The following is a 26,237-nucleotide window of genomic DNA, read 5'->3' on the forward strand; positions in this document are numbered from 1 at the left end:
ACCATAGGATGAATTTAGAGACCACTAAGAGGTTGCCATACCGTTGTGTGTGTGTGTGTGTGTGTGTGTGTGTGTGTGTGTGTGTGTATTTATAAACTGAGCAATTAGGCTGTGACACATTCTGGCTTTTAAACATTGTGTTGGCAAGGGAAGGAAGATAAGAAAGAAGCAATCACAAGACCAAAATACGCCAGTGTCAGAGAAGGGGCTAGATTTTTATACTCCTGCATTGACCAGTTTTTTGGGATGTGGGCTGTTTCTGGAAAGGGATGTCACTTGGGACAAGTTGCTCTCTTCAGCTATGGATAATTTTAGGAAAGAAACTCAGCCAGATGAAAGCCGTCCACTGCCAGCATCTGAGGGAATGGATGAAAGATGGAATCTGGACGAAGCATCACAGCATCAGTTACAGTCCACATTTGCACTGTGACATCCACTTGCTTCATACAGTATGTTCCAGGCACAGCTTCCCCAGGATTTGGTTGGTTTCTTTTCCGGGAAAAATTACAATACTAGGTAGATTCTAGTCACACTTTCCTGGATGCTGTGGCTGTTTTATAGAAATACATTTCCCATTTTTAGTGTAACAACTATTCACTCTTTTCCAGTTCTCTAATTTCTCCTCTGGAGATTCTCCTATTTGAAGCCTAGTTCATTCCTAGCAGCAAGTCAGAATACTGATGAAGATTAGTGGGACAAACTACAGCCCCTGCCGCTGTAGCTAGTTGCAAGTCCACTGCTAAAACTCATTGTCTTTCTCTTCAATTACTCATTCTAGATTCTCTCACTCTTAGTTTGCACATCTGGTGGTCTAGGTGTCTAACATGGTAAGTGAAATAGATCCCGATACCTGAGAGTTGTGAGTTCCTGGTTGCTATGCCCTTCCTGGACCATGGCTGATATACTTGTCCCTTTACTATCACGCTTGAGTAGAGAAATATCAAGAGATAGTCCAATGGATTACTTGGGTATCAAATGCATTTTTCCTTTCGTAGGTTCAGAAGCCCTACCTTCTTCTGGTAAACATGTTCAATTAGGAAAGATGACTCCTTTCGTTGTTAATTAGTCTCTTAGTATGAAGAGCCTTGTTTTATTGACCAACAGGCATTTGAAAAAATTGACAAACAAGCATTTGAAATGATTGGGCAGCAGCTAGAGCTTAAATGGGACTCTTCTAATGTCCCATGGTGAAAGTGTCCCCTCTCTATGAACTAGGATTTCCTGGCCCACCATATTAGAATTTTAGGAAAGGAAAATATAAATTCTTTATGTGGGTTACGGAATATGATAAATAGAGCCACTCCTGCTTCCATACCTTTGTTTTCAGACCCATGTATTCTACCTATTGGGAACATACTACCATATAACGCTTGGTAGTTTAGGGTGTGTAAAACATCCTGGATATAGTGCCCTATTCTTGAAGGAAAAGCAGAGTGGATTAATATATTCTGTTCTGAATTAATATCAATTATCAGGGATTCTTACTGGTGGAGGGGGCAAGGTGGAAAGTATATCTGGCAGTAGTCAGACAGGTTGTAATGTCTGGGTTCTAGAGGAGGACCACCTAGGTTAAAATTGGGAACCCCAGTTTATGAATAAAAGAATGGAGGTAATCTAGGCAAAGATCAGGGTTCAAAAACAAAATGAGTCCAGGGTAGAATTTACTCTCATTAGAGTTCTAAATTATGACAAGGAACTGGGCCTGAAATCTTAGGATAGAGGAATTGAAGTTGGCTATTAATAATGGATACTAAGGATAACCAAGGTTAAAGAACTTGGACACAGAGCAATAGAATACTTGCAGATTTCTTTTATTGAAAAGGTAGAGGTAGGGATGAAAATAGTTCTTGAACATACTACTACTCTATACAAGTAATATAACTTGTATAGGGCTCTATAAAGTATATAACTTTAACTCCATCCTAATATGGATGCTTTTATAACTGTATAAAAATATGGCTGCATGAATTCCACACTCAGTTGAGCATTACAGCTAAAATTGTGAATTTTCCTTAAACCAAAATGTACTTCCTTGGCCTAGTCTCCTGAAACTGCATGCTTCATCAGCGTAGGTAGACAGGTCATGGCGGAGAAGACAGGAAGAATGGGGTGAGTTCAAGTTGGCCACTGCTATCAATAGTTTTTGGTTATATGTCCTGCTGGCTGCTTTCAAGGTATAAGTGGCACTCCCCATAGAGGTATTGTCTTGCCATTTATTAATATCCAGAATATTGTACATTACAATAATAGTAATAGTATAATAGAAAATAACAGTGTAAGTAGCTAACAATTATTAAGCACTTACTCTATATCAGGCAGTGTTTTGTGCACCTTTCATGTATTCATTTATTTAATGTTTACAACAACTCTAAGGTCAGTATTAGAATTATTTTATTTTACAGATAAGGAAACTGAAGCCTACTGAGATTAATTAATTTGCCCAAGAATGACATCTTTTCTAAGTGGTAGATCTGGGAGGCCTACTTTCAAAGTCCTTAATTCAAACACTATGTTATAATGCTAAATTAATTTTATGGGATAGTAGCAGAGCATTCTGCTTGTGTTGAAACACTAATTTGTTCCTAAAATGTACTACTTTGTGAAAAGCCTTACCAAGGTGATGAAAGGGGAAGAAAATAAGGCCTGTGACCTATCACTTCATGTGCCTTAGATCTGAAAAACCAAATTATATTAAAAAAATTAATGGAACTAAGGATGTGACTATAAAATTTTGACTAAGGTGTAAACTACATTAAACATAGCTTTATCAGATTGGAAAGTGTGACTATTCATAATGGGAAATTGGTACAAATATATGGACCATTTTTACATAGTCCTTCTTAAAAACTGGCTTAAGGAATTATATTTAATGAGGTCACTACAAGTAAATTTCTCAAGAGAATAGAATTACCTACCCTTAGAGCAGTCATTTAGTTTCTAAGCTCACAAATTCCTCAATCTAAAATGAGGAGATTGAGTTAGATTATTGCCCAACTGCTTGCCAGCTCAAAAACTATGAATCTAGTGCTGTGTAATGAATAAAACAAGAGGTCTGGAGCGAGAAGATCCTGGCCCCATTATTGGCCATCTCAATGACTGTCATAGGTCTGGTTGCCTGGGAAACAGACGCTAAGACACAAAGATTTGTATGCAGGTGGTTTATTGGGGAGCACTCTTGGCTATAACACATCAGAGGGATGAGGGAAGTAGGACTAAGCAGAGTAAGTATTTGAACTATCATGCAGCTGAAATAAATATGTCAGCCAATTCTCTGGGGGAATACTGAAGCTGGGATGACCATTCAGAGTAACTGATTTCATGGGCTTTCAGCCAACATGTTGTTTCATGGACGGGATTTACTCTCTCTTCAGAAACAACTAAAGAATACATATAAAACAATAGTTTTCAAGAGATGAGAAACAAAGTGAGTCCCATGATTACTCCAGCTTATTGTCTCAAGAGCTTTTCCAGGCCATGGCTCAGAGGAACCAAGATGGAATCTAATGGTTGTTTTGAGTTGAGATTGAGTTCAAAGTTCTGGAAGAATATGGTGACTGTATTTCACATGGCAAAATAATGAAGAGGACAGAGCTACAGAGAAAGGGATCTCTGGATATCTGTGGAATGCATCCCTCATGTATATAGCACAGAACTGATTGGCACATTTATGTGAAGAAATGGCCATCCAAGGAGAATTGAGGGAACAGTGGCTGGCACTAACTCAGGGCTGGGATTATTATCTGTTCCTACTACCCAGTCATGTGACATTGGGTATAGTACTCAGAAGGCCTTGCTTCAGTATGGGGGAAATAATTGGCTCTAGGTAAATACTGCATTAGTCCCACTTTAAAAGCATGATTTAAAATAATCAAGTTTTGCCTAAGTGATTTAACTGCATCCCAGAACAAAGCCCAAGAACATTTATAGAATATGGATATTCTATACATAGAATATCCACAAAAAAATTTAGAATGTTTGGCATCAAATAAAAGATTGGCAGGTATTCAAAGAAGTAGGAAATTATGATTTATAACAAGTAGAATAATCAACCAATTAAAACCAACCTTGGAGTGATAAAGATATTGGAATTAGCAGATAAGGACATTAAACCAGTTATCATAATTTTTAACAATGTTGAGACGTGGAAAATATGAGAACACTCAAATCAAATTTCTAGAGATGAAAACTATAACATCTGAGATGAAACATACACTAAATAGGATTAAAAGTAAATTAGATATTGCTGAAGATAAAGTTAGTAAACTTTTAGACACATTAAAAGAAAGTGTCAAAAATTAAACACGGAAAAAAACAACTTAGAAAAATAAAAGTGATATCAGGGAACTGTGGTGCAACTTCAGATTACCTACGTATATGTGACTGCAGGGTCCAAAGAAGAAATTATGACTGAAAATTTCTATATTTAATGCAATCCAAGAAGCTCAATAAATCCCAATAAAAAGAAAAATAAGGAAAACCACATCAAGGTACATTATAATCAATTTGGTCAAAACCAATGATAAAGAGAAAAACCTTGGAAGTAGCCCAGAGTAAAAGATACAGTACATACAGAGGAACAAAGATGAGGATTACAACAGATTTTATGTTAGAAACAATGAAAGCTAAAAGACAGTGGGACAACATCTTAAAAGAATTAAAAGAAAAAAACTGGCAACATAGAATTCTGTATACAATGAAAATATCTTTCTAATATGAAGGCAGACTTTCAAAACTTGAAGAATCCAACAGACCTGCAGTATGAGAAATGTTAAAGGAAGTCATTCAGGCAGAAGGAAAATGACATCAGATGGAAATCTGGATGTACACAAAAGAATGACCACTAGAAGAGGAGCACCAGAAGTAGAAACTATGCGTAAATGTATGAGATACTTTTGTATTATCTAAACCTTTTAAAAATAATTGTTTAAAGCAAAAATAATAAAAATGTACTATAGGATCTATAACAGATGTAGAAATAAAAAATTATTGAATGGTTTAGACTACTTACATGTAGTGAGGTTATTGAGATAGATTTAAGTCTATTTTGCCACTTGTTTTAAAATTTTCTCCTATTTTTTTTTTGTTCCCCCTTCCCTCCGTATTTTCCCTTCTTTTAGATTATTTGACATTGATGCATAACAGATGAGAAACAAAAGAGGTAAGCCCTATAGCTACTCAATTTACTTTCTGGAGAGTTTTGAGGTCATGGGACAGAAAATGGAAACCAGGCAAACTCATCCTTCTAAATTGAGGAGACAGAGCTGGGAATCTAGAGAAGCGGCTAGCAATTCAGAGAAGGGTACCAGAGAGGATAAAGACGCAGACAGAGAGGGATCTAGAGATCTGTAGAGAGCTGCACTCAAGTCCTTACTTAGCTTGAAACATCAGCTGCCAATATTTGCGGTGGCCAGGGGCAGTCTGAGTGGCACACCCCTGGCATCTATTGCAATGTCTTCAGGAAGTTACCTCCCTAAGTTTCAATTTTACCATCTATTCCGTGTTATCCGTCTTCTGAGTTGTTGTAAGATCTAATGAATATGCAAAAGAGCTTGGAAAATTCTAAAACACTTATCATGACATTAATATGACAATGGTTTAAGTTATAAAACACATTATTACGAATCTAACAGTTTCAGAACTGAGTAATCACTCCCAGGCATGGCTACTCTATTATTTATTCAGCTTTCATCAGATAATCTTTGTGAACAGAAAATAGTACACGAGGCTATAGAGAGAGAAAAAAAATGCAGTTCCAGTGTTTACCCTCAAAGAAATTACCATAATGCAAACAAATATACATAATAAGAAACTTTAATCAAAACATGAATTGAATAATAACATTGTACTTGACGCTACATAAATTCTTGAACAGCTGGATACTGGCTTCAGTAGAGTGATGGAAGCTGGGTGGATTTAATCATCACTGATTTCATAAATGCTTGAGTTTTGTACAGAATTTTTAAGGAATAGAAAGGCGATGAAGGCAGGGGGCCTGCCGGAAGTAATGGATATAAAGGGTGGGCATGAACAAGTTCTCATGGCCGAGAAGAGCAAGGTCAGATCTGGGTTACAGAAGCCCTGGCCTCTGCCCCTAACTGCCAAGCAGAAGACTCTGGAACTTCATTTCCTCGTCAGCAAACCAAGCCAAATGGAGCTCTAGCATCTTCTGGCTCCAAAATTCCACGATTGCATTATTTAAAAATCTCCGGCGATTCTGAAACTAAACATGGTCTTGCCTAAGTAAGAGTCAAAACTGTGGCATCTTAGGAAGTAACATTTAGGTCAGGGTCAGAAATCCACACAGAAGGAATTTAGGGGCCATTTAAAGTTGAGGAGCAGGAATATCAATCGTCTATGTTTGAAAATCATTGATAGCACCTAATAGGAAGCAATCATTCACTGACCCCAAGGTAGAGAGACTAGACAAATTATGGCTGGGTGAATGCCTTCCAAGGTTCATTCTTTCTATGCAGTTATGCTTCTAATCAGTACTAGAACATCATTAACAGAATCTCCTATGCTGGGTTAGGTGGGCCGTGATTTAAATATCTTAGCATTTTTCCAGAAGAAATCAGGCTTACAAAATGGAAGTATCCAACCAGAAGTTTATTATGTTAATAATCGCACATCGGAACTCTCCTTAGAACTTCACTGCTCTGCACTTCCATTACGTATCGATCTGGGAACAGGAAGGAGGCGTGCAGCCAGATGGGAACATTTAAGAAACAAGCGATTTGTATGTTTATATGGTTCAGTGATGCTACTGCAAGGGAATACAAAACCAGGCACCAGGCTCTGGAAAGAGACTTTTTCCAATCTCATTTGCCACCTCGGCGCTGCCGGAAGTAGCGATTGTAGGCCGCATTGTATCCGTAAACCATGGCATAGCGTTCACACAGTTTGTAGTCATCACAGGCTTCCCGATTGAACTCATAGGCAGGCTTAGTGCGTTCTCGGATTCTAGAAAGTGGAATAAAAGAAACCCAGATTGAGAAGCATAAAGAGAGTGGAGAAATAAGAAAAATAAAAAATTAATAAGAAAATGTCAGAGAAAGAGCCTATTTGCCCCCCAATATAAAGAGATATTTGAAGAACAGGGAGGAAAGGTGGAATGGGGAATTTTTAAAAATGAAAACAGAAATTTTCCTTCTGTCTTCCTTTACGTTCTCCCTCCTTCTCATTTTTGAGTCTTTCACAGAATAGTCTTCTAGAAATTCAGTTGTTTTCTGTATATTGTTTTTAAATTCTTTGATTTGGGGGATACAATTAGAAATTATACATATGATTTTAAAAATCCTGTCTCTCACTCCTTTCAGATCTGGGATGCTACACTCGGAATAATGAGTTCCCCCATTAAGTTTTCTGACCCACCTTTCTTGGGCTTTAGCTCTCCATCTCTGTTGCTGGGATATAAAGGTATTGGCGTTTCTCCTGTTGATGAAGGGACCTGAAAACAGAAATAAATAATTGCAGTTTTAGGGAAACAGTAGCTGAAAATATTTCCATGCATATTCCCTAACACAAATATTTTTGAAAGCTTATTAATTCATGCATTTTCTGTATCTAGAGATATGTGAAAAATCAAAGGGGATCTTAGAGACTTGTCACATTGGCCACTGCAAGTTTTGTTTGTTTGCCTTTGGGCAATCACTTTGCCTTTCTCAATTTTGGTATTCCTATTCAGTGTGTTAATTTTAATTCCGTTGAGGAGAAATTCTCTCTGTCCTGAGAAGTTGTAACGCATACCTTGAGATTAATAGTAAATGAACAGTTTAAACATGATAAAAATAATGAACAAATTGAAAATGAGAGCAATATGTTATTTCCTCCTGCACTCAGTCTTTATAAATTCAATAGCATTCAACAGAATGTTGATGTCTGTGGTCTCCCAGCTGACTTCGCCTCCATTTCTGTACTTTGCCATTTGTCATTACTCCTTGTTTTCCATCTGTGGGGTTGATGTAGTGCCAACCTAAAGTTTCCAAATGAGATTTTATGGCTCCTAAGTATGCTGAATGCAGTTTAAATGCCATATTACACCACTTCAAGCTTAAAAAAAATTGCTCATTTGGTGATTTTTTTATACTCATTGGATTTTAAAATTTACTTTAGCCTTCCAAAAGAGGCCCTCCTTTTCCTCCCTGTTATATGTATTACCATTTTGTCTGTTTAAGAACAGGGAGCGATTCTTTAATACATGAGATTTAAATAAGGAAGTCAAATATTCACTTACTGATTTCATAGGATTCCATACTTTCATGAGACTCTGGAATTAAACAAAAAGATTCATTTTATTGTTATTTATCACACATTACAATAGTCTAAATATAGGGAAGGAAGGAGAGGAAAGAGCCAAAAAGATGTGAGGCATATATTTAGCAATATGGTGATTACAAATTATAGGTATTTGGAATTTGTGAGTTGTTTCTCTAGCTCTGTCCTTGCTGTGGATATGTCTACACTTTAGTTTTTGTGATGTTGAAGAAGCTAGTGGACACAGTCTTGGCTAAAATGTCCCAAGGGCTCTGAGGTTTTCAGGCTACTGAAATAATACATTCAAGTGCTGCACAAAGGTCTCCAGAGAGCTGTCTTCTCTGTTTAACCTGGGACCTGTCTGAGAGCAGGGTTGAGGAAGGGACAGAAGGGTCTAGAGGACAGCCAGGTTTCTCCAGGCAGGCTGGGCAGATGCTCAGCTGGCCTTTCCCAGGATGGGCTTCTAGGAGGTTCCAAAAGCCTCTTAAGAACCTGTGTTAAATTGGCAGCCACAGAAACCACTGACTCCAGCTCCCAGCTCACACTGGGCACAATTCCAGTTCAGAGAAAGAACTGAGATGATGCCAAAGCAGAAGGTTTCTTCTTTCTACCACTCTCCTTTCTACCTTCCTAGCTGGTAAATTTGGCAATAAGAGGCTTATATCTGTAAGCAAGTGAATTTGCTTGAAAAGTTCAAAAGGGGATGAAGAAACCAAATCTTCTAAAACAGAAACCTCGTGAATAATTTCAAGAGATAGGAACAAAATACATACGATTGCTAATATAATTTAGGCTTAACAACAACTGAAATACCCAGATTATTGATGCATAAAACTGAATGATATAAATAATTTTGCTTCAGATTTTCTTTCATAAACTTTGAACAGGTATTTTTTACAACATGTAGAAATCAGGCAAAATATATCCTTTGTCAGTAGAAATTATGAACTCTATTTTCCTCTGAGATTCTTTAAATGTAAATTTCATTTTTAAATTAATTCACCAAACACATGTAGTAAGTTTGTGAGATTGTCCTGTCCCTAGAGAGAGCTGATAGTTACCTAACACTTCACGTGGAAACTGAATTTTTAAAGTTAAGCAATTCGACCAATATCCTTAACCAATTGTTACTAAAGTCTAAATAAACATCCTTAAAAATGAGAACTCAGGGGCTGGAAATTTCATATCTTATTTCTGAAATAGCAAAGTTTCCAGGTTTATAGTGACTTACCACAGAACGGACTTGCCTGATAAGTTGCATATAAAAGTCTGAATATTTAGGACATAGAAAAGGCTTGACGGAACAGACCTGGGGCTTGAGACTTGGGAAATGTTCAATTAATGGTATTTTGAGATTATAATAGAGAAAAGGGCAAGAAGAAGAGGAAGGAGAGTGAAAATCATAGTAAACTGAAGTCAGGGGCAGAAAAGAAAACCAGAGAGGTGGCAAGAGAAAGGTTTCTCACCATAACACAAAGCTGCCACGGCCAGGGCAGCCAGAATGGAGAGAAGCAGCAGAGTCTTCATGGTCTGTCCGTGGCCCAGTGGGTCAGTCTCACCGCCTTGTGCAGCAGCTGTGGGGAGAGAGGTTCCTGCAGGCTGTTAGTGAAAGGCTGTGGAGTTTTTATAAGAGCTAGAGAAGCTGAAAGGGGAGGAACCAGTGGGAGGGGGCCTGAGAAGGTGGGGACTGGTTGGCACTAAAGTAGCACTGGGACTTTTCCCAAATATTCATTCCTTCCAGATATTATCAAGTTGGGGTGGGCAGTTTTCCCTCACTCCTGGATGTGACTGTGCTATGGCAGGATGCTGCTCTGGTGCACAAGTTGTGGCCGTCCTAGGTTTGGGGCCAGACCTGGGCAAAGGTCCACGGAGCAGGGAGTTGCCGCAAACACGTGTTTGCCTTTCTAATTCCTTCTCAGATCTACCCTTCGGGCCCTGACAGCGGGCCTTTCAGGTTTGGTCCTCAAACAGAGCCGTAGTGTTCTGCTCACTGCCCTGATGGGTGGATGAGATGTTCTGGGTAAGAAAGGACCTCACTTCTTATGCTGTTCTAATTTAGACTTATGTTCCCACTAGGGCTGAACTATCCAGCCTGGACCCATTGGGCATTCGCCTGGTGATACTCACCTTATGCATTTTTCAAGTGCTTGCTAGGGTAGAGATGTTCATGACCCTGCGAGTGAGTTCTGTTTCCTCCTTTGGCTACGTTGTAACTTGTCCATCCAGTTTTGTGACTTGAGTCCAAACCTGTGGCCTAACACTCTCTTGGGCTGGATATCACCTATCTCAAGTGCAGCATGGATAAGGGGGTACCCATCTTATTTTCTGAAGACATTATCCTGACAACGAATGAATTTAATATGCTTTTAGTGAGCGGCACATGAGATGCAAGGTACTGTGCTAGGTGCTGTAGGGGATCTAGAAACAAACAAGATGTGTCCCTAAGGAGGTAAGTAATAGCTGCTTACTTCGTTCTTGAACTGTCATGTAACCTCAAACACAGACTTTCACAAACACATATTTCCACTATATCCTCAGTATCAGAAGTGCAGTTTCTTTTTTTGTAGGAGATGGATTGCAGTTTGGTGCCTGTTGTTATGCTATAGACTGAGCTTCTTTTTCTTGAACAGTTAGGAAACCTTTTCTATCAGAAGTGTCTCTGTTGCCTGTCTTCTTAGCAGACAAATAGACTTGAGTCACAGAGCCGCAGATTGTAGAAAAGCCAGAGCTACAGGACCTCTGACTCTTGGGCTGGAACAGCAAAAGCGCCGGGCTGGGGGTGGGTGGGTATCATTTTCAATAATGATTTATTTCAAGGAACAGTGATGAACAGCTAGGTGGGGCCTCATATCTCATTGTGTCTTATTGGGCTGGACTGTCCCCCATAACTTGCACCCTATGAAGAGTTTTTATAAATACTAAAGGATTCCCTTTTAAAGGAAACAATGCTTTTGTAATCTGAAGGATTAGTGAGTTCTGAAGGACCAATAAAATTCAAATTGTCCCCCCAGATTTTTTAATATTAAGAGATATATTCTTTGTGATAAAATATTAAAGCAGACAATGTATGTCCATCTCTGTTAAATTCAATCATCGTGATTTCCACTCACAAGATTTGTGGTTGTTCTTCTCTTTAAATCACAAACTTGCTCTCAGTGTTGGCTTCTGTGCCCCTTTTCCAAGATAAATCATTGAAATCATTACATTGTCAATAAATAATTTAAAGTGCAAAAGTCAGTTTACAATGCCACGTGGTTGGGTGGGGAACAAGCTAGCCATGGCTTGTTCAAATAGTAGTTCGAGTATATGTACTCAATTCAGGAATCCCCAATTAACACAATATGAAACAAGTTTAGTTTTAATGTTTCACCCCTAAAGTGATTGGGTTACTCACCTCCCCCCATTCCATCTCCAGAATTAAAGAGAATTTCCTCTTTTCCAGCTACAATCATGTGCTTTGTAATATACATTAATTCAATCTCTTTCAGCCAGATTCCAGATGTCTCCTCTATTCTCAAGTTGAAATGGCAACTGGGCTTTGTCAGCCTTCCGACATCACAGTTGTTTATTTTTACACTCTCTGAATTCAGACTTGAAAATCTTATATTTCTCTTTCCAATTTAAGCTTTACTTTTTGTTTATAAGTCATTTTTATCACTGCTTCCACTGGATTTCCTAAAATTTTAAGCATTTCTCTTTATCATCTTGCTTTTTGTACAACTAACAGTGTCTGTTGAGAGCTGTTTCTCACCAGTCACTCATCTTTCCTTTTTACTGTGTTTCCATCAGTTCCTGGCTTCTCCTATGCTAAATCCCATTTATACATGATTCATAAAAATTACTAACGTGTGTGAAAATTCAGAGCCCTTTTTTTCTCTTCTCCCATGTCACTCCCCATCGCAAAGACAATTTTGTGAGCACCAGCTCTGGCTATGCCTTTGTATGAAGAGGACTTGTGACGAGCCAGGGTGGGGGCTTCATGGTGGGGGATAGAAAGAGCTAAGATTGACTCATCTGAAAGAAGAGGAAGAAATGGAGGTGGGAGAAAAGTGGAGGGTAAGAAATGAGAAGAGCCTTGTAGATTTGGTTTGCTGGATGGGAGAGTTTTACGTAGAGACTGAGTTGTAAGGAGAAAAACTTTGAGGCAGCTGTAGGAGGTGAGACATATTAAAAGTGAGAAATGGGAAAAGGCAAATAAGGGTTGCTTTGGTTATGCACAGGATTGTTTTCCATTGTAAACATTAAGAATTGCCAGAAAAATACTGAAAACGTTTTTAATTAATGTTGGCTGCTAGTTTGTATTTTCTTAATTGGGATATCTTGTAAAGACTAGACCACATGAAGCTCCAACTTATATTTCGATTTTAAATCATTATAAAAGACATTTATATAGATGTTTTCGCTAACTAAAGGGGAGTTTCTTCAGTGGGGAGAATATTTGAAGACACTCCTAGAAGTGAACAACAAAGATATGAAAGGGATATTAATATGATTGTTATTTTTTTTTGATTGTACAAGAATCTCATGTGAAATTGGTAATGTGGTATAACCTAGGTAACAAAGCCACAGAGTAATACAAGGTCATCTATTCTACCTGCCCTCAGGTGGAAAAGAGAAGCATGACCACACCTTTCAGGGCCAGAAATAGCCTCATGGTTTTTAGTCCTTCATTATCTATCTATCTATCTATCTATCTATCTATCTATCTATCTATCTATCTATCAATCATCTATCTATCTACCCACCCACTCATCTAACAAATGTATTGAGCATCTATTGTGTGCCAATTCTAAGCTGAAAATATAGTGGAGAAAAATACAGATTTGGAACCTATTCTCATGAATCAAGTGTGCTTTTTGATCACAAACTTTAATTAGTGTTCCTCTTTAAAAAATTTTTTAAGCAGCCAATTTACCCTAGTGACCCTAGAGACCAAGTGATATGTTTTCTCTTTGGGCTTACTTTTTATGGGCACTCAGGAACATCTTTGCTTGCAGAACACTGCAAAAAGCACTGAGGACAAGCTCAGATAATCCTGAATACAGGGGGTGAATGAAGGAGAGGAAACATTGGCAGAGCTGCCAGGACTCCATGGGGAGAAGCTTCTCAGAAAAGTATATTTGCTGGAGGATACACCAAAAGAGTTATCCCTTTTCTATAATATTTCCATGACGAAAATAATGACACGGCAATAATAAAGTTAATGTATTTCCCCACCAATTCTATCTCCTCCTCTCTCATCCCTTATTTTTCCTCTAACTCTTTTTCAGACTGCTAGACATGTTGTCTCTTTGAGGAATTTTCCTGGCTTCAGTCCGATTTTTTTTTTTTTCTGTTCCATGAGATTCTGCTTTATTTACAGAATGCTGGTTTTATGGAGCTCATATTATTATTTTACGGACAGCACTAAAATCCTTCCTCTTGCCAGAAAAGGAAAAAGGCAAAGGAGAAAACAATTAGGAAGCAGCAGCCCTGAAAATGAAAACAGAAATCACTTTCTAGGACATCAAAAGACAATGACATGAGAGACAGAAATCGAGCCAAATTCCTGGGATGGTGCCGGCCTCTTGGTTCTATTCTTTTAAGAGAAGTCCCATGAATGGATTCTGCGTCTCAGATTTCTTGATCGACATAGCTTCCCATGCACCCAGTCCCCCAGTCCTTTTCTTAATTTGTCTTAGCTGAACTAAGTGAAAATAGATGATTGTCAAACTCAGGTATGGGAGCAGCAGCTAGGGAATCATGGGCAGAAACTTCTGGGGAACAGTGGAGAAGCCTGCATGTTGAGTAAACTGAGCTCCCAGTTCAGAACAGCTGTAATTTTTTTTCTTCCCATATAGATAATTTCTTTGCCCCTTTTCTTTCTATTAAAAGCTTCAGTCTTTAAATAAGACAGCAGATAGCAAATAAAAATTATACAACTATCCAAGTAATATTATCATACATCAAATGCTTGCTATCTACTGGGTGCCATGAGAATCACTTTTTATTTATTGTATTATTTACTTCTCATAATTATCCTACAAACTGAGTATAATTACCCACATGATATATATGAGAACATTAGACCTAAAGAGGTTATATATTTTATCCAAGTTCATACAGCAACTAAATGGCAAAAGCAGGATTCAAACACAGGGCTAGGACTGTTTGATTTCAAAGAATATAATTTTAATCACTGATATAATCATGCAGTATTTCTTAAGTTTGGGGCATCTGCTTAAATAATACTGTGATGGTGTCTACAGGGATTCTTGAGTCCCCAGTTTCAGAGCTAAAGATAAAATTATACAAAGATACACATATTTAAAATGCTGATTTCTTCAATAGCCTTTAAAACAGGACAATAGGAATTAAAAGATTTGCATATTGTTACTTAAGCCCATATAGTTAAATGACTTAAAAATTGGAGAAAGGATGAACTTGGTATTGGAATCCCAGTCCCCTTTTCTCTAGCCAGCACTCTGCATACTAAATTATCCGTCCAGAGAAGCTCCAAGTCAAATAGGTTGCTTTCCAAAACCTTTCAGTTTACTCCAGGAAAAACCAGGTCTCATCCCAGTCTATGAATACTCATGTTTGCTAACTGTCATCTGTCACTAACTCTGTTTTGGTGTAAGGCTTTGCAGTGTCTACAAAGTCAGTCTCTACAGTTATTTAGACCCCAAGCAAAACTGGAAATCTAGGTTTAATTTCTGACATGCTTCTTCAACTCAAAGCAAAACTCATAGAACGTTGGATGGATTAAATACAACAATAAGGGTAGAGCTTCTAGATCAATGGCTAGCATGTAATGCTATGGAGTGGGTGTGTGCAGGTACACGTGCACACACACACACACACGCACACACACATACGCACACACACACCCCAAATGTTATTTCAAAAAAGATTGGTTTAACTCCATTGGTTTGCTGTGACTTCCATTTTTCCCCAGTAGTAGAGGAACAATCGATTGCTGAGGATGACCAAAGCAGAGGAGAAATGCAAGAAGTGGGAGTCATTGAATCAGCAAGGTCTCCAACTGGAATCAAATTGAAATCTGAAAGAACTCAGTTTAGTTCTGAAATTGCCAAATCATTTAATTCTCTTTTTAAACATGAGTTTGAATAGACTTCTATAACTTCATGCTTCTAGATTATTTTATCCTTGGGATAGATAAACAAGATAAATTATTATGTAATCTAGTGTTTGAAGGAACACTCTGTTCTTAATGCTATTTTGCAAGTGACGCTGTTAGGCGAGGGCTGTTGACTGGTTTTTGGATGTCCATCTCTGGGCCTAAAAACCACTTAGCAAGATGCCTTGCAAAAGCTCAGTTCACATCACTGCCTGCTGAGTGGGCCCTGTCTGCTCTTAGTATTTTCCAGTGTAGTCAGATAACTTCATTTGAGTTGGAAGTTGATATGCTTTGAAATGCTTGGCACAAAAAAGTTAATCTTTTTAGCTAGGGTTTGGTCGGTGAGAGAAAAATCTTGTAGAAGAGATATGAAATTCTGCAATTCTCCTCTTCTTTGTTTCATCTAGTCATTGCAAACCCTGGAAATAAGATGAAATTCAGAAAAAAAAAAGTTTAGAGAAGACAAAGGAAAAATTTTCAGATTAATATCTGGGAGAGTTTAGTACAGAACATGCCTATGTTGACCAAGCTACAAAGTGAACAGGCTGTGAAATAAGTCATTGTTTCCACATCTGATCTCTTCCTGATAGAATTGTGATGGAAAATAATGCAGTGATATGGGGGTTAGGATGACCTGTGGAAATTTAATTCAGCCCTGCCCAGTGGCGTTTGCTTAAGCAGTCCTATAACCAGTTATTGTCTGACTAGTGGCTTATGTAGCAATTCAACTAAATTAGTTTATTATTCTCTTTGTGAAATAGCAGTATTTTTCAGAAGTTTCCAGATAATAACATGTCAACTTAAATTAAATTATAGAGTAAATACATGAAGAACTATACTCTTTCTTCAATGAAAGTCACTTGAATAGCAAGAATTCCTCTGGAAGAGTAAAACAAGAAATGTTCCCTTATTGTGTGTGGAATGTAAATTCTCCCCTTACATACTTGTTTTTATTTCTCAGTTTTTACACAATGACCTACCAGAGTGGGCCTGTGTATGTCACATGAGGTTGTATAAAGAAATTGACTCCATGTACAGCACCAAATGTGTGCAGATTATAGATATAAGAAGTTCAAGGGAAAGAAAACAAGAGTATCTGAAAGATAGCTAAAGGGCAGAATTAATTATTTCATTAAATTCAAAGTGAAAAATTAATATTTATTTATTTATTAATAGTGTTTCATTTCTTTTCTCCACTTTTTTCCTGGTCTACCAAAAGAAGCCTCTTATTTATGCCAATAGCTTAATGCAAAGCACTTTTTTTAGTTTGAAAGGAAAAACATGACTGTCTGTCTATAATGTATAATGTATAAAAGGTTAATTCATGAAAAAGAGAGGTCATGGCTATCCAAAAGCTTCTCTTCTCTCTCTATATGCATTTTTTTTTTTTTTTTTTTTTTTACATTCGCTGAACATTTACTGAATAGCTGAAAGGGAGAAAATTTTGTACCATTTTTGCTTTTCCCAGAAGCTGTACTGTATTTGTTGGAATGAAGTTCAGGACTTTCTTCTCATCTTCAGATGATGAAGACATATGAAACTTCCTCACCAGGTCAGCAGACAAAGCTGGAGGACTTGTGGTGATACATGTTTCGAAGCCAGAGATTCTTCAGAAAGAGAACTCGGATACAGATATTGGCTGTTCTCTATACCACGGACCCTCAAGAAAAGCTGTGTTTAAATTTTGGTGCCAGAAATAAATCAACTGGACAATGGTGGAAAAGTAAAAATGTTCTCGGAACAACTGGCGATAAATTTTGACCTAAGCCAGTCTGGCAACCTTAACTTGGCTTTCTCAGCCCCTGTATTTGGCCTACATACTGTGTTTTGTACCTGGACTCACCCCTTTTAGGGACAGGCACAGGTCATCTGGCTGGGATTTTTCCTGTGTGTGCTAAAAGATAAGCACAAAAACTGACTCACTGCTCTTGCCAGCATGTCTTTCTGTTGCACAGAAAGAAAGCAACAACATGGGCTGCCATGAATACATTTGGCAAGCCTGACTTGTAGGAATGACTTCCATATGGTGTGAGATTAGATTTAGTGATTCAAACACAGGGCAGTTAAAGAATCCAAAGGCGTTTTGAATGTCCTAAAAGAGAAGATCAAGAAAGAAAAATATACTGAAACATTTCAGTGATTCTGTAAGTAAATTTATACAGGCATATAGCCTATTATTTAAACTATCTGGGGATTAAATGATGCTTTAAAGAAAAAATTCCCACTAACGAAAGAGGCAATTCTTATTACTCTCCAAATAGGACCAGAAATAAAAGGTATGTAAACAACTGAACAAATCTATAAAAAATTCATATTACATGTATATAAAATATAGCCTAAAATATTATCTTGATATAGAGAATATAATTATTTTTATAAGGTTCATATGGGGAAGTGGAAGCTCAGAGCTGTCAACTAACTTGTCCAAAAGGATGCCATGGGCTTGCATGCCTTGGGCTTTACCTGACTTAGAACAGTTCTCTGTGTACATATTTATGTTCGTGGATACTCATGTATCATTTGTACTAGATTGCATATCATTTACATAAGGTTTTCCATATCTAAAGAGTGAATATTATGTTCAAGTCCTGTCTGTATTCTAATGTAACACCTGCCACATTTCCTGGTAAATAGCAAGCACTTAATAATTATTTGCTAAATAGAATTTATAAAAACAAGTTAACATTTCAGTGACAGGGCAATTTCTAAGCACAATAATAATAATTCATTTACATGCTCATTTATTTTACAAACACTTATAAACTACCTACTCTATTCCAGACACTGTATTAATTAGAATTAATATTGGCCCTCAACAAAATTACAGTCTGTAGAGGGATAGGAAGATATAGTATAGACAATTATAAATACTGTGAGAAATTATTTATTAATTGTGTAAAAAAAAGTATACTGTAGAAAATAGTACTAATATAGTGATAATTCTAGTTAATGTAAATGGACCAAACTCACCAATTAAATACAGACTATCAGAATAATTTTTTAAAAGAAGTCTAATATGTGGTCTCTAAATAACACACTTAAGACAAAAGATATAGGAAGGTTTAAAATAAAAGAATGGAAAAATTATTTCAAGCAAGTTTGAACTAAAGGAAAGTTGGAGTATCAGTCTTAATGTCTGACTAAATAGAAGTCAAGGAAAAATGTCAAAAAGGACAATGGAGTATGTTTTATGCTGGAAAAAAATGCCCATAGAACAGGAAAAGGTAACTATCCTTAACCATCATGAGCGGTACACTTAACATTTCAACACCCATGCACCCCACCTTGCAACTCGAGAATTAATCAAATAATAAGTTATAGAAGTTCAGAGATAAACAAATTCTAAAACTGGTTTTTTAAACATACCTTTCTTTAAAACTCAGAAACTACTCACCAAACAAAGAATTCTTACTTTTCTGTCATATTTTCAAAATATTCTATATCATGTGACAAAGGAAGTTTCAATAATTCCAAAGTATCAATGTAATGTAGGCTACATTTTTTTTACCATAATGCAATAAACTTAGAATTTAATGTCAAAAGAATAGCTTAAGCCAAGCATGTAATATGTTTATATTCAAAATTAAAAATATTACCAAAGAATCGCTACAAAAAAAATGAAATACAGGATTAAAGGAAATAAAGGAATACTTGTATCTGAATAATAATGAGAGCATTACATATTAAAATTTGTGAGAGATAATCGAATTAGTGCCGAGAATGCATAGCTTTACATACATTAATCAGAAAACAAAAGAGGTTGAAAACAAATGAGCTAAGCTTGCAACTTAAGAAGTTGGACAGAACAACCCAAGAGAAGAAGGAATGGAATAATAAGGATATAGTAAGAAATCAATGAAATAGAGAACAAAATGTAATACAGATGACATTTATAGAAACTAATTGTTTGAAAGACAAATAAGAAAGATATCTCTGCAGACACAAAAGTATTAAACCCAAAACTGGCACAGAAGAAATAGGAAATTTGAACGGATCAATAAATGCCAAAGAAATAAAAATGGCCACCAAATAGCCCCCATCTAAAGCCCCCCAACCTAAATGGCTTTCCAGTGTAGCCCTACGAACCTGAGAAATAGTTTCTATCTTATACAAGTTGTTCCACAAAATTAAAAAAGTAAATTAAATATGTTTAGCTCATTTTATGAGACTAATTTTTTCTGATTTTAAAACCAGAAAATAAATTATAGGCCTCTTTCAATTATGAATGTGGATACTACAATCCTAAATAAAATATTAGCTAACACAATGTAAAAAAATATTAAAACCCATAAATACTGATCAGGTAGATTTTTAACAGGAATGCAAGCATTTTTTATCATCAGAAAACGTATCAATGTTATTCACCACAATAATAGATCAAAAGAAAAATTATATTATTATCACAATTGATGAAGAAAAAGAATCTATATCATGATTATGTATATCCTTTGATTTTATATATTGATTTTATATTTATATAAAACATATTTATACAAATAGATGTATTTGTAATATATTTCTATTATATATATTTAAATAAAATTATATAATTATATAACTATGGTAACTATATAAGTTATAAAGTAGAATGAGGCTTTGTGGTATTAAAAGGCACAAGATCTTAAGTGTTCTCAGCACACACACACACAACTATGTGAGGTGATAGATGAGTTATTTAACTTGACTGTGGTAATCATTTTACAATGTATATTAAATCACTACATTGTATACCTTAAAAAATCCATTAAGTCCATTGCGCTGATTCCCTCAGAGTAGGTGATCAGTACATATTTGTTGTTTGACCAAGTCACACTTAAAAAATCATGTTGTACAACCTAAATATATATAATTATTATTTGTCAGTCATACCTCAATAAAACTGGAAAAAAAAGAAAAGACACAAGACAAGGCCGGGGAATTAGACAGGACCATATGAAAATGCCAAAGATCCAACTTTTTTAAATCTTGAAGGTACCATATTTTGCCGTGTATAATATGCACTCTTTTGCCCAAATTTGTGAGGGAAAAATAAGGATACGCGTTATATACATGGATCGTACTAATTCCATATCTTTATAAATGTTTTTAATTCTTCTATTTATGCTTGTGAGTTAAAAGTGTAACTCTAGAAATCAATAACGATATCTGTATGCAAAATAATACCCTGGAATATGATAAACGGTGTTGTTGAACTTAAGATGAACTTGCAACGACGAAGAGTTCTTGGCCTTCTATGATGCGTAAATAACGTAATTTTGTTAACCGGTACATACAATTTCTTGTACCTTGTATCTGTTCTTGTGTTTTGTAATTATTTGTTACATAAAATTTCTTGTACCATAATATGTTAAAAAATAAATGCTAAAATTCCTTTATAATACAAAAAACAGGTACCGAAATGTAAACAAATAAAAATTTGAATTAAAAAATTAAAACAAAAGATTTTTTCCCTGTAAATTTGGGCCAAAAACGTGGGTACTCATTAGACACGGGAGCGCATTTTACACAGCAAACTACGGTAATTGGAAACCATTGAAGAACTTTAAGAAGAGAGACATAATTAGATTATGTCTTTAAAAAATGGGTCTGGCTGCATCCTGGAGAATTGATTGGAAAGGGGCGAGAGTTAATGCAGGAAACTCACTTGGAGGCAGTCATTGTAGTAAGTTACTGCTAGGTTATGGTAGTTTAAACTCAGATGATGTTGAAAAGGAAGAAAGCAAGAAGGATATGTGAAAGTTACTTAGAAGATAATGTTGAATCAATGAATGTAGAGGTAAAAGTGTTGTGTCAAAGATTTCTCCTTTGTTTCTGGATTGCACAATTGGTGCTAATCTAGAGCAGTTCACAGTTTGCAGGGGGAAATAAAAATGGGTATAATGAGTTAATATGTTTTTGTAATATCTCGATAAAAATATAGAGGAAGTGGTTGGGGTTCAGTGTCTGATCTGAACTGGAAATATAAATTTGGGAGTCATCAGCCAATGCAAATAAAACACATTTATTTTTCAAAAGAAATGAAAATACACTTTTCCCTAAATGGTTTCCCACATGTCTTCCTCCACAGAATGAACTGCTTTCTCCGCATGACTGGATGAAGGCGATGAGTCCTTAGGGTTACGTGCCTGTCATTTTCTTATGCTTACTATTTTTAACTTCTTCATGAGTAATAGTAATAAAACCAAACAATATATTGCACAATCTCAACAAAATTAAGTTATATATAGAGAGGTTAAGTCCATTGCGCTGATTCCCTCAGAGTAGGTGATCAGTACATATTTGTTGTTTGACCAAGTCACACTAAAAGTATTGCTAAATCATTTTAATGATGGCTTATAGTTGAGTTTGTTGTAAGAAAGATGACTGTGACCATAAGGCATAAATACTTTTATTCTCCCATTAAAAAGACAAGAGAAAGCCCCTCCCATTCTGGAGAGGCTGACTTTGGCTGCAGAGTTAAGTGACCTGGCATAACCTCACACCCATAGTTTTAGTCTGTCACTTATCCTTTGGTGGGCCATGGGCCTTCTCGGCTAATATAATTTGGCAAACACAAAGTGTTTTATGAGACACGCAATGTGGAAAGAACTCTTTAATTTTGAAAAAAGATTTTGCCAATGGTTTTAACCACTTACCTTCCCAAATAGTATGCCTCAGTCAAATTCATTTACAAATATCTTGTATTTTCCATGTTTTTTTCCATTCCCTCTCTAGGGACCAAGGACTTGGCATGAATCCTAGCTAGCCTCATGGGATCAGGCTGAGTAATCAGCTGGAAGGACCAGAAAAAGACAATACTTAAGGACAAGTTAAAATTATTATCAAGGAAAGGGAGTCAAGGGATAAAACCAGAGGAACAATTTACAACTTGTGTCTTAGAGTAGAGTTTGAGATTGTAGATGGGAAAATGCAACAAGTCAAGGGGTCAGCAATAGGTCTCTGAGCTAATGCGAGGATGCAAGGAATCAAGAATATGGATAAAGGTCCAGAATGTAGTTCTGGATAAAGCAAGGGTGTCAGGAGTTTCTTCTACTGGGCCTGTGCCCCTTTGCTTCACACACACCCTTCTTTTGAAATGCTTTCCTTTCTCTTTGCCTATCTAAATCTTGTTTGTTTTCTGTGGAGCAGCTCAAGTCCTATGTCTTATATGACAACTAATATAATATTTAATTGGGCTAAGAACAATTGGGTGAAAATCTATTTCTTAATAAAAATGCAAGTCAATGTAGTATGTTTGTTTTAGGAGGTAAATTTTACAACCTTTCATGTGTCTCTAAGCATATTGCCTCCTTTTCCCCAGAACTTTCAGAGAGTTTTTCTCTTCTTTTGAAAGTTTTCCATTTTCAGGAAACAATTACCAAACATGTTTTAGTCATATGTTTAAATTTAAGGTATTATATCCTTATTGCTTATAAACCCACTTGAGGTTCGGAATCGTGTTTTACTTACATTGTTTTATATACTTTTTAATAATAATAATGTCTATTATTTATTAAGTGCCAATTATATTCCAGATACTTCACCTATATTATTTTTAATTTTCATAAAAACCTTTCCAAGTATGCATGTCATCCCCATTTTGGGCTTCGAAGGGTTAAGTTGCTTAAAGATACAACTAGTAAATGCTGGTGTTGAGATCTGAACTCTCTCCACTACTCCAGCCTGCCTTGGAATTATCTATTGACTTTACTAATCTGAGTTTTGGTGACATAGTTTATGACCCCATCTCCTAGAGCTTCTGTGAACCTCTCCAGAGCCAGTCTACACAGAAACCAATGTGTGTGTGTGTGTGTGTGTGTGTGTGTGTGTGTGTGTGTGAGAGAGAGAGAGAGAGAGAGAGAGAGAGAGAGAGAGTGAGAGACACCAACATTTTGTGCTTCCTAATTTCATATAAGAAAAGCTCCAGTTTCTTCTTTTTTGGTTTTCATCTTCTTTTTTGCCTTCACTATTCTTTGTCCTTTTCCTTGTTCATAAACACTCATTTATTTAAAAAGTGAGTTTTCTTATATCATACTTCAACTCTTTCTCCCACCTCCCTGATGTAATTTTCCATCAGGAAATGCCTGGTCTCATGTATATTTACAATTTTCCAAAGGCTCTTTAGGTAACTAGCTAAATTCCAAAAAGTGAATTTGTTTAGCAGGGGCTAATTTGAATGGCTTTCCTAGGGGAAAAAGTATATGTATACAGTGTCTTAAAGGAGAAAACCAATAGGTTTCAATAAATTTATTCTTCCAGAAAACCAAGCTAATTTTCTACACTAAAAAGGTAAACTCTGTGGTGTTACTTGAACTGTTTAGATCTGACCCTTGCTGTCCTCCAACTCAAAAACCGTCTCCGGGCCCCAAAAAGACCAGTCAGCCTTCTCTGACTGGTCACTGTCATGTGCTTATGATTTTCAGATCAGCATAGACTATCCAGGGGTGGAAATAAACTACTGAAAATAGGTTTTTGGGTCTCTCTCAGATACATAAAGTATGTATTGAGTCCTCACTGTGTGTTATATACCTTTAAAAGAAAGTTACATATTATATTACAGACACACAAACACAAACAGAGGGTGCCAAAAAAATGTGTACACATTTTAAGAAAGGCAAAAACTACTAAAATTATACTAATATATACCGATCACAAAAGATGGAAGGAAGTCGCATTTGACTGCTGCAGTTATTACAAGGGGGGCTCAAAGTGGTTACCATCAGCGTAATTTTACTACAGTTTTTTTCCTTTCTGAAAATGTATATACGTGTTTTTTGGCACCCTGTGTGTGTGTGTGTGTGTGCGTGTGTGTGTGTATAAAATTAATAGTGGCCACAGATGTGATTAATGCTGTATTATGTATTAGTTGAGGCCTGTACCATGTGCTAAGGGAGCCCAGAGGCTTGAGGAAGGCTGCAGAGAGACCCATTTGAGAAAGGCCCTTGATAGTTCTTGAGGGGCTGCCAACTGGGGAAGGTGGGGTCGATATTCTAGGTAGAAAGAACAGCTAGTGCCTTAGCACAAAACAGGGGAAAAAAGAAAAAAGACCAAAACAAAGAACACTTGTGAAATGTGTGACATCTGCCTGCTTTGGGACACTCCTCAAATATATAATTGATGCTTGCTCTGTGCCAAGTGATGTTCCAAGTCCTTAACTTGCACTATTTCATTTACTCTTCACAATAAACCTAGCAGAGTAGTTCTGTTGTTATTCCCAATTTTCCTTGTAGAAACTACGGCACAGAGAAATTAGGAAACTTGTGTGAGTTTATACAGTTCTTAAGTAGTAAAATCAGGCTGTCTGACCCCAGAGCTATGTGCCATGTTACATTGCCATCTGTCAGGCTCTTCCCAGTGTTTGCCGAAGAACCAGAAATCATTATTAATGCAGTTCCTTTTGCAGCCACTTGTGTTCTTCATTGATCATAAACTTCTGTATTTTTATAACACTTCACAAAATCTCCTGAGGAGAAAAGGAAGAGGAGACCCAAAAGGAAAGGAAAACCCTAAAAGGTGGAGGGAGAAGGCTGATAATAAACTTCACCTGGATTTAGTCATAGATCTGAATACCCTGTTGGGACAGGAAGTGATAAAGGCTCACCATTCTTAATTAAAGCTAGCAGGGCAGTGAGTGCCAAAAACTACAGAATGCAAAATTCAGACGAAATGTGTTTCATTCCCTAGGATTGATGTGCCAACTCTTATAAAAGAAAGATAAAAGAAATGAGCATTGAGATACTTAACTTTTTGTCATGTTCAGCTTGTATTACTGTTAGACGTCTTTAAGAACTTCTTGTAGTCTTGCTTTATTATTCACAAAGGATCTGGTGTTCTACATGGATCTGGGGCAATAACCACATGTGGGAGCCCCAGATTCCAAGGGCTTTTGGGAACGGATTTGTGAGAAAAGAGTGAAGAGGAAGCAAGAAGGATGTTTATTTTTAATAAAGAGACCCTGCCCTAACTTCCTGAACTCAAACCAGTCTAGACTTGTTTTTTCCATTTTACACAATGTCCGCAACAACAGAATAAATTTATTAAAACCAAACAAACTGGGGGTTGAGTTTTGGCATCTAAATTCAGACAGAAATAGAATCATCCGCTTTTGAGTTGAGCCTAGTGGCTGCATTACAAACTGGTGGTACATTAAGACGGTATTGGCCTTAACTGAACCAAAGTTATTTTCACGATAAGGAGACAATGGGGAGGCAAAATGTCTGGCCTGGTGCCCAGGATGTGAACTCGTTAGTTCACCAGTTCTGCCCTCCTTTACCTTCAATTTTCAGAACTCAAACTGTGAGTTAAAAGAATCCTTACAGTCATTTTTCCCATCACCTTATTTTGTGTGGAGGAAACTGAGACTCAGAGAAATTAGCTGTTCTTCCCTTTCCAGTCATAGCATTTGATGAAACAATATGTCGCTAAATTACCCGACAGTTCCTCCCAAAGGGGCGATGCAGCTTGGGCTTCCAGGTTGGGAAACATAATGTGGGAACAGTTCAATTTGCACACACTTGAGGATAAATTCACAGAGTCATCTCTGTTAATGGACAGATTCTGTTTTGAAGATTTTCTAGTTTTCTCCCATTTCCTTCTTAGCCATTTTAGGCTGCCTTTTATGGTGTTTCAGCATCTAGACATTTGTGTGTGTGTGTGTGTGTGTGTGTATGTGTGTGTGTGTTTGTGGAGTGCTGGTTCATAGGAGTTTCTGAGTCTAGGCCAAAGTCAATGTGTATTTTTACATTTCAGAATGCTTTCCATTCCATTTCATTTTATCCCTACTATATATGCTTGTGAGGAGATTGAAAGTTAAAATTAACTCCATTTCACATGTAGGGAAAATGAGACACAGTGATGTTCCCAAGATGACATGATGAATTTAATG

At 36.7% G+C, this 26,237-nt stretch overlaps 1 protein-coding gene across 1 annotated transcript; it reads right to left on the minus strand.

Moving 5' to 3' along the window:
* Positions 1-5,795: 5,795 nt before the first annotated feature.
* Positions 5,796-9,877, minus strand: MGP (matrix Gla protein). The gene is made up of 4 exons (XM_033116050.1): positions 9,720-9,877; positions 8,234-8,266; positions 7,372-7,447; positions 5,796-6,960 (listed from the first exon to the last, which is right to left on the minus strand). The coding sequence occupies exons 1-4, from the start codon at positions 9,778-9,780 to the stop codon at positions 6,819-6,821; spliced, it is 312 nt and encodes a 103-aa protein (XP_032971941.1). The 5' UTR covers positions 9,781-9,877; the 3' UTR covers positions 5,796-6,818.
* Positions 9,878-26,237: the final 16,360 nt, after the last annotated feature.

The sequence above is a fragment of the Rhinolophus ferrumequinum genome, chromosome 10 (genome assembly GCF_004115265.2).
Source record: "Rhinolophus ferrumequinum isolate MPI-CBG mRhiFer1 chromosome 10, mRhiFer1_v1.p, whole genome shotgun sequence".
Taxonomy (NCBI): Eukaryota; Metazoa; Chordata; class Mammalia; order Chiroptera; family Rhinolophidae; genus Rhinolophus; species Rhinolophus ferrumequinum.

Bases quoted from the DNA above. Each gene is read 5' to 3' on its own strand.
- MGP (XM_033116050.1), bottom strand. From the start codon at position 9,780: ATGAAGACTCTGCTGCTTCTCTCCATTCTGGCTGCCCTGGCCGTGGCA. The intron at 7,448-8,233 runs GTAAGTGAATAT...TTCTGTTTTCAG, and splicing joins TATGGAATCCTATGAAATCA to GTCCCTTCATCAACAGGAGA. The intron at 6,961-7,371 runs GTGGGTCAGAAA...TCCACTTTCTAG, and splicing joins AGAGCTAAAGCCCAAGAAAG to AATCCGAGAACGCACTAAGC.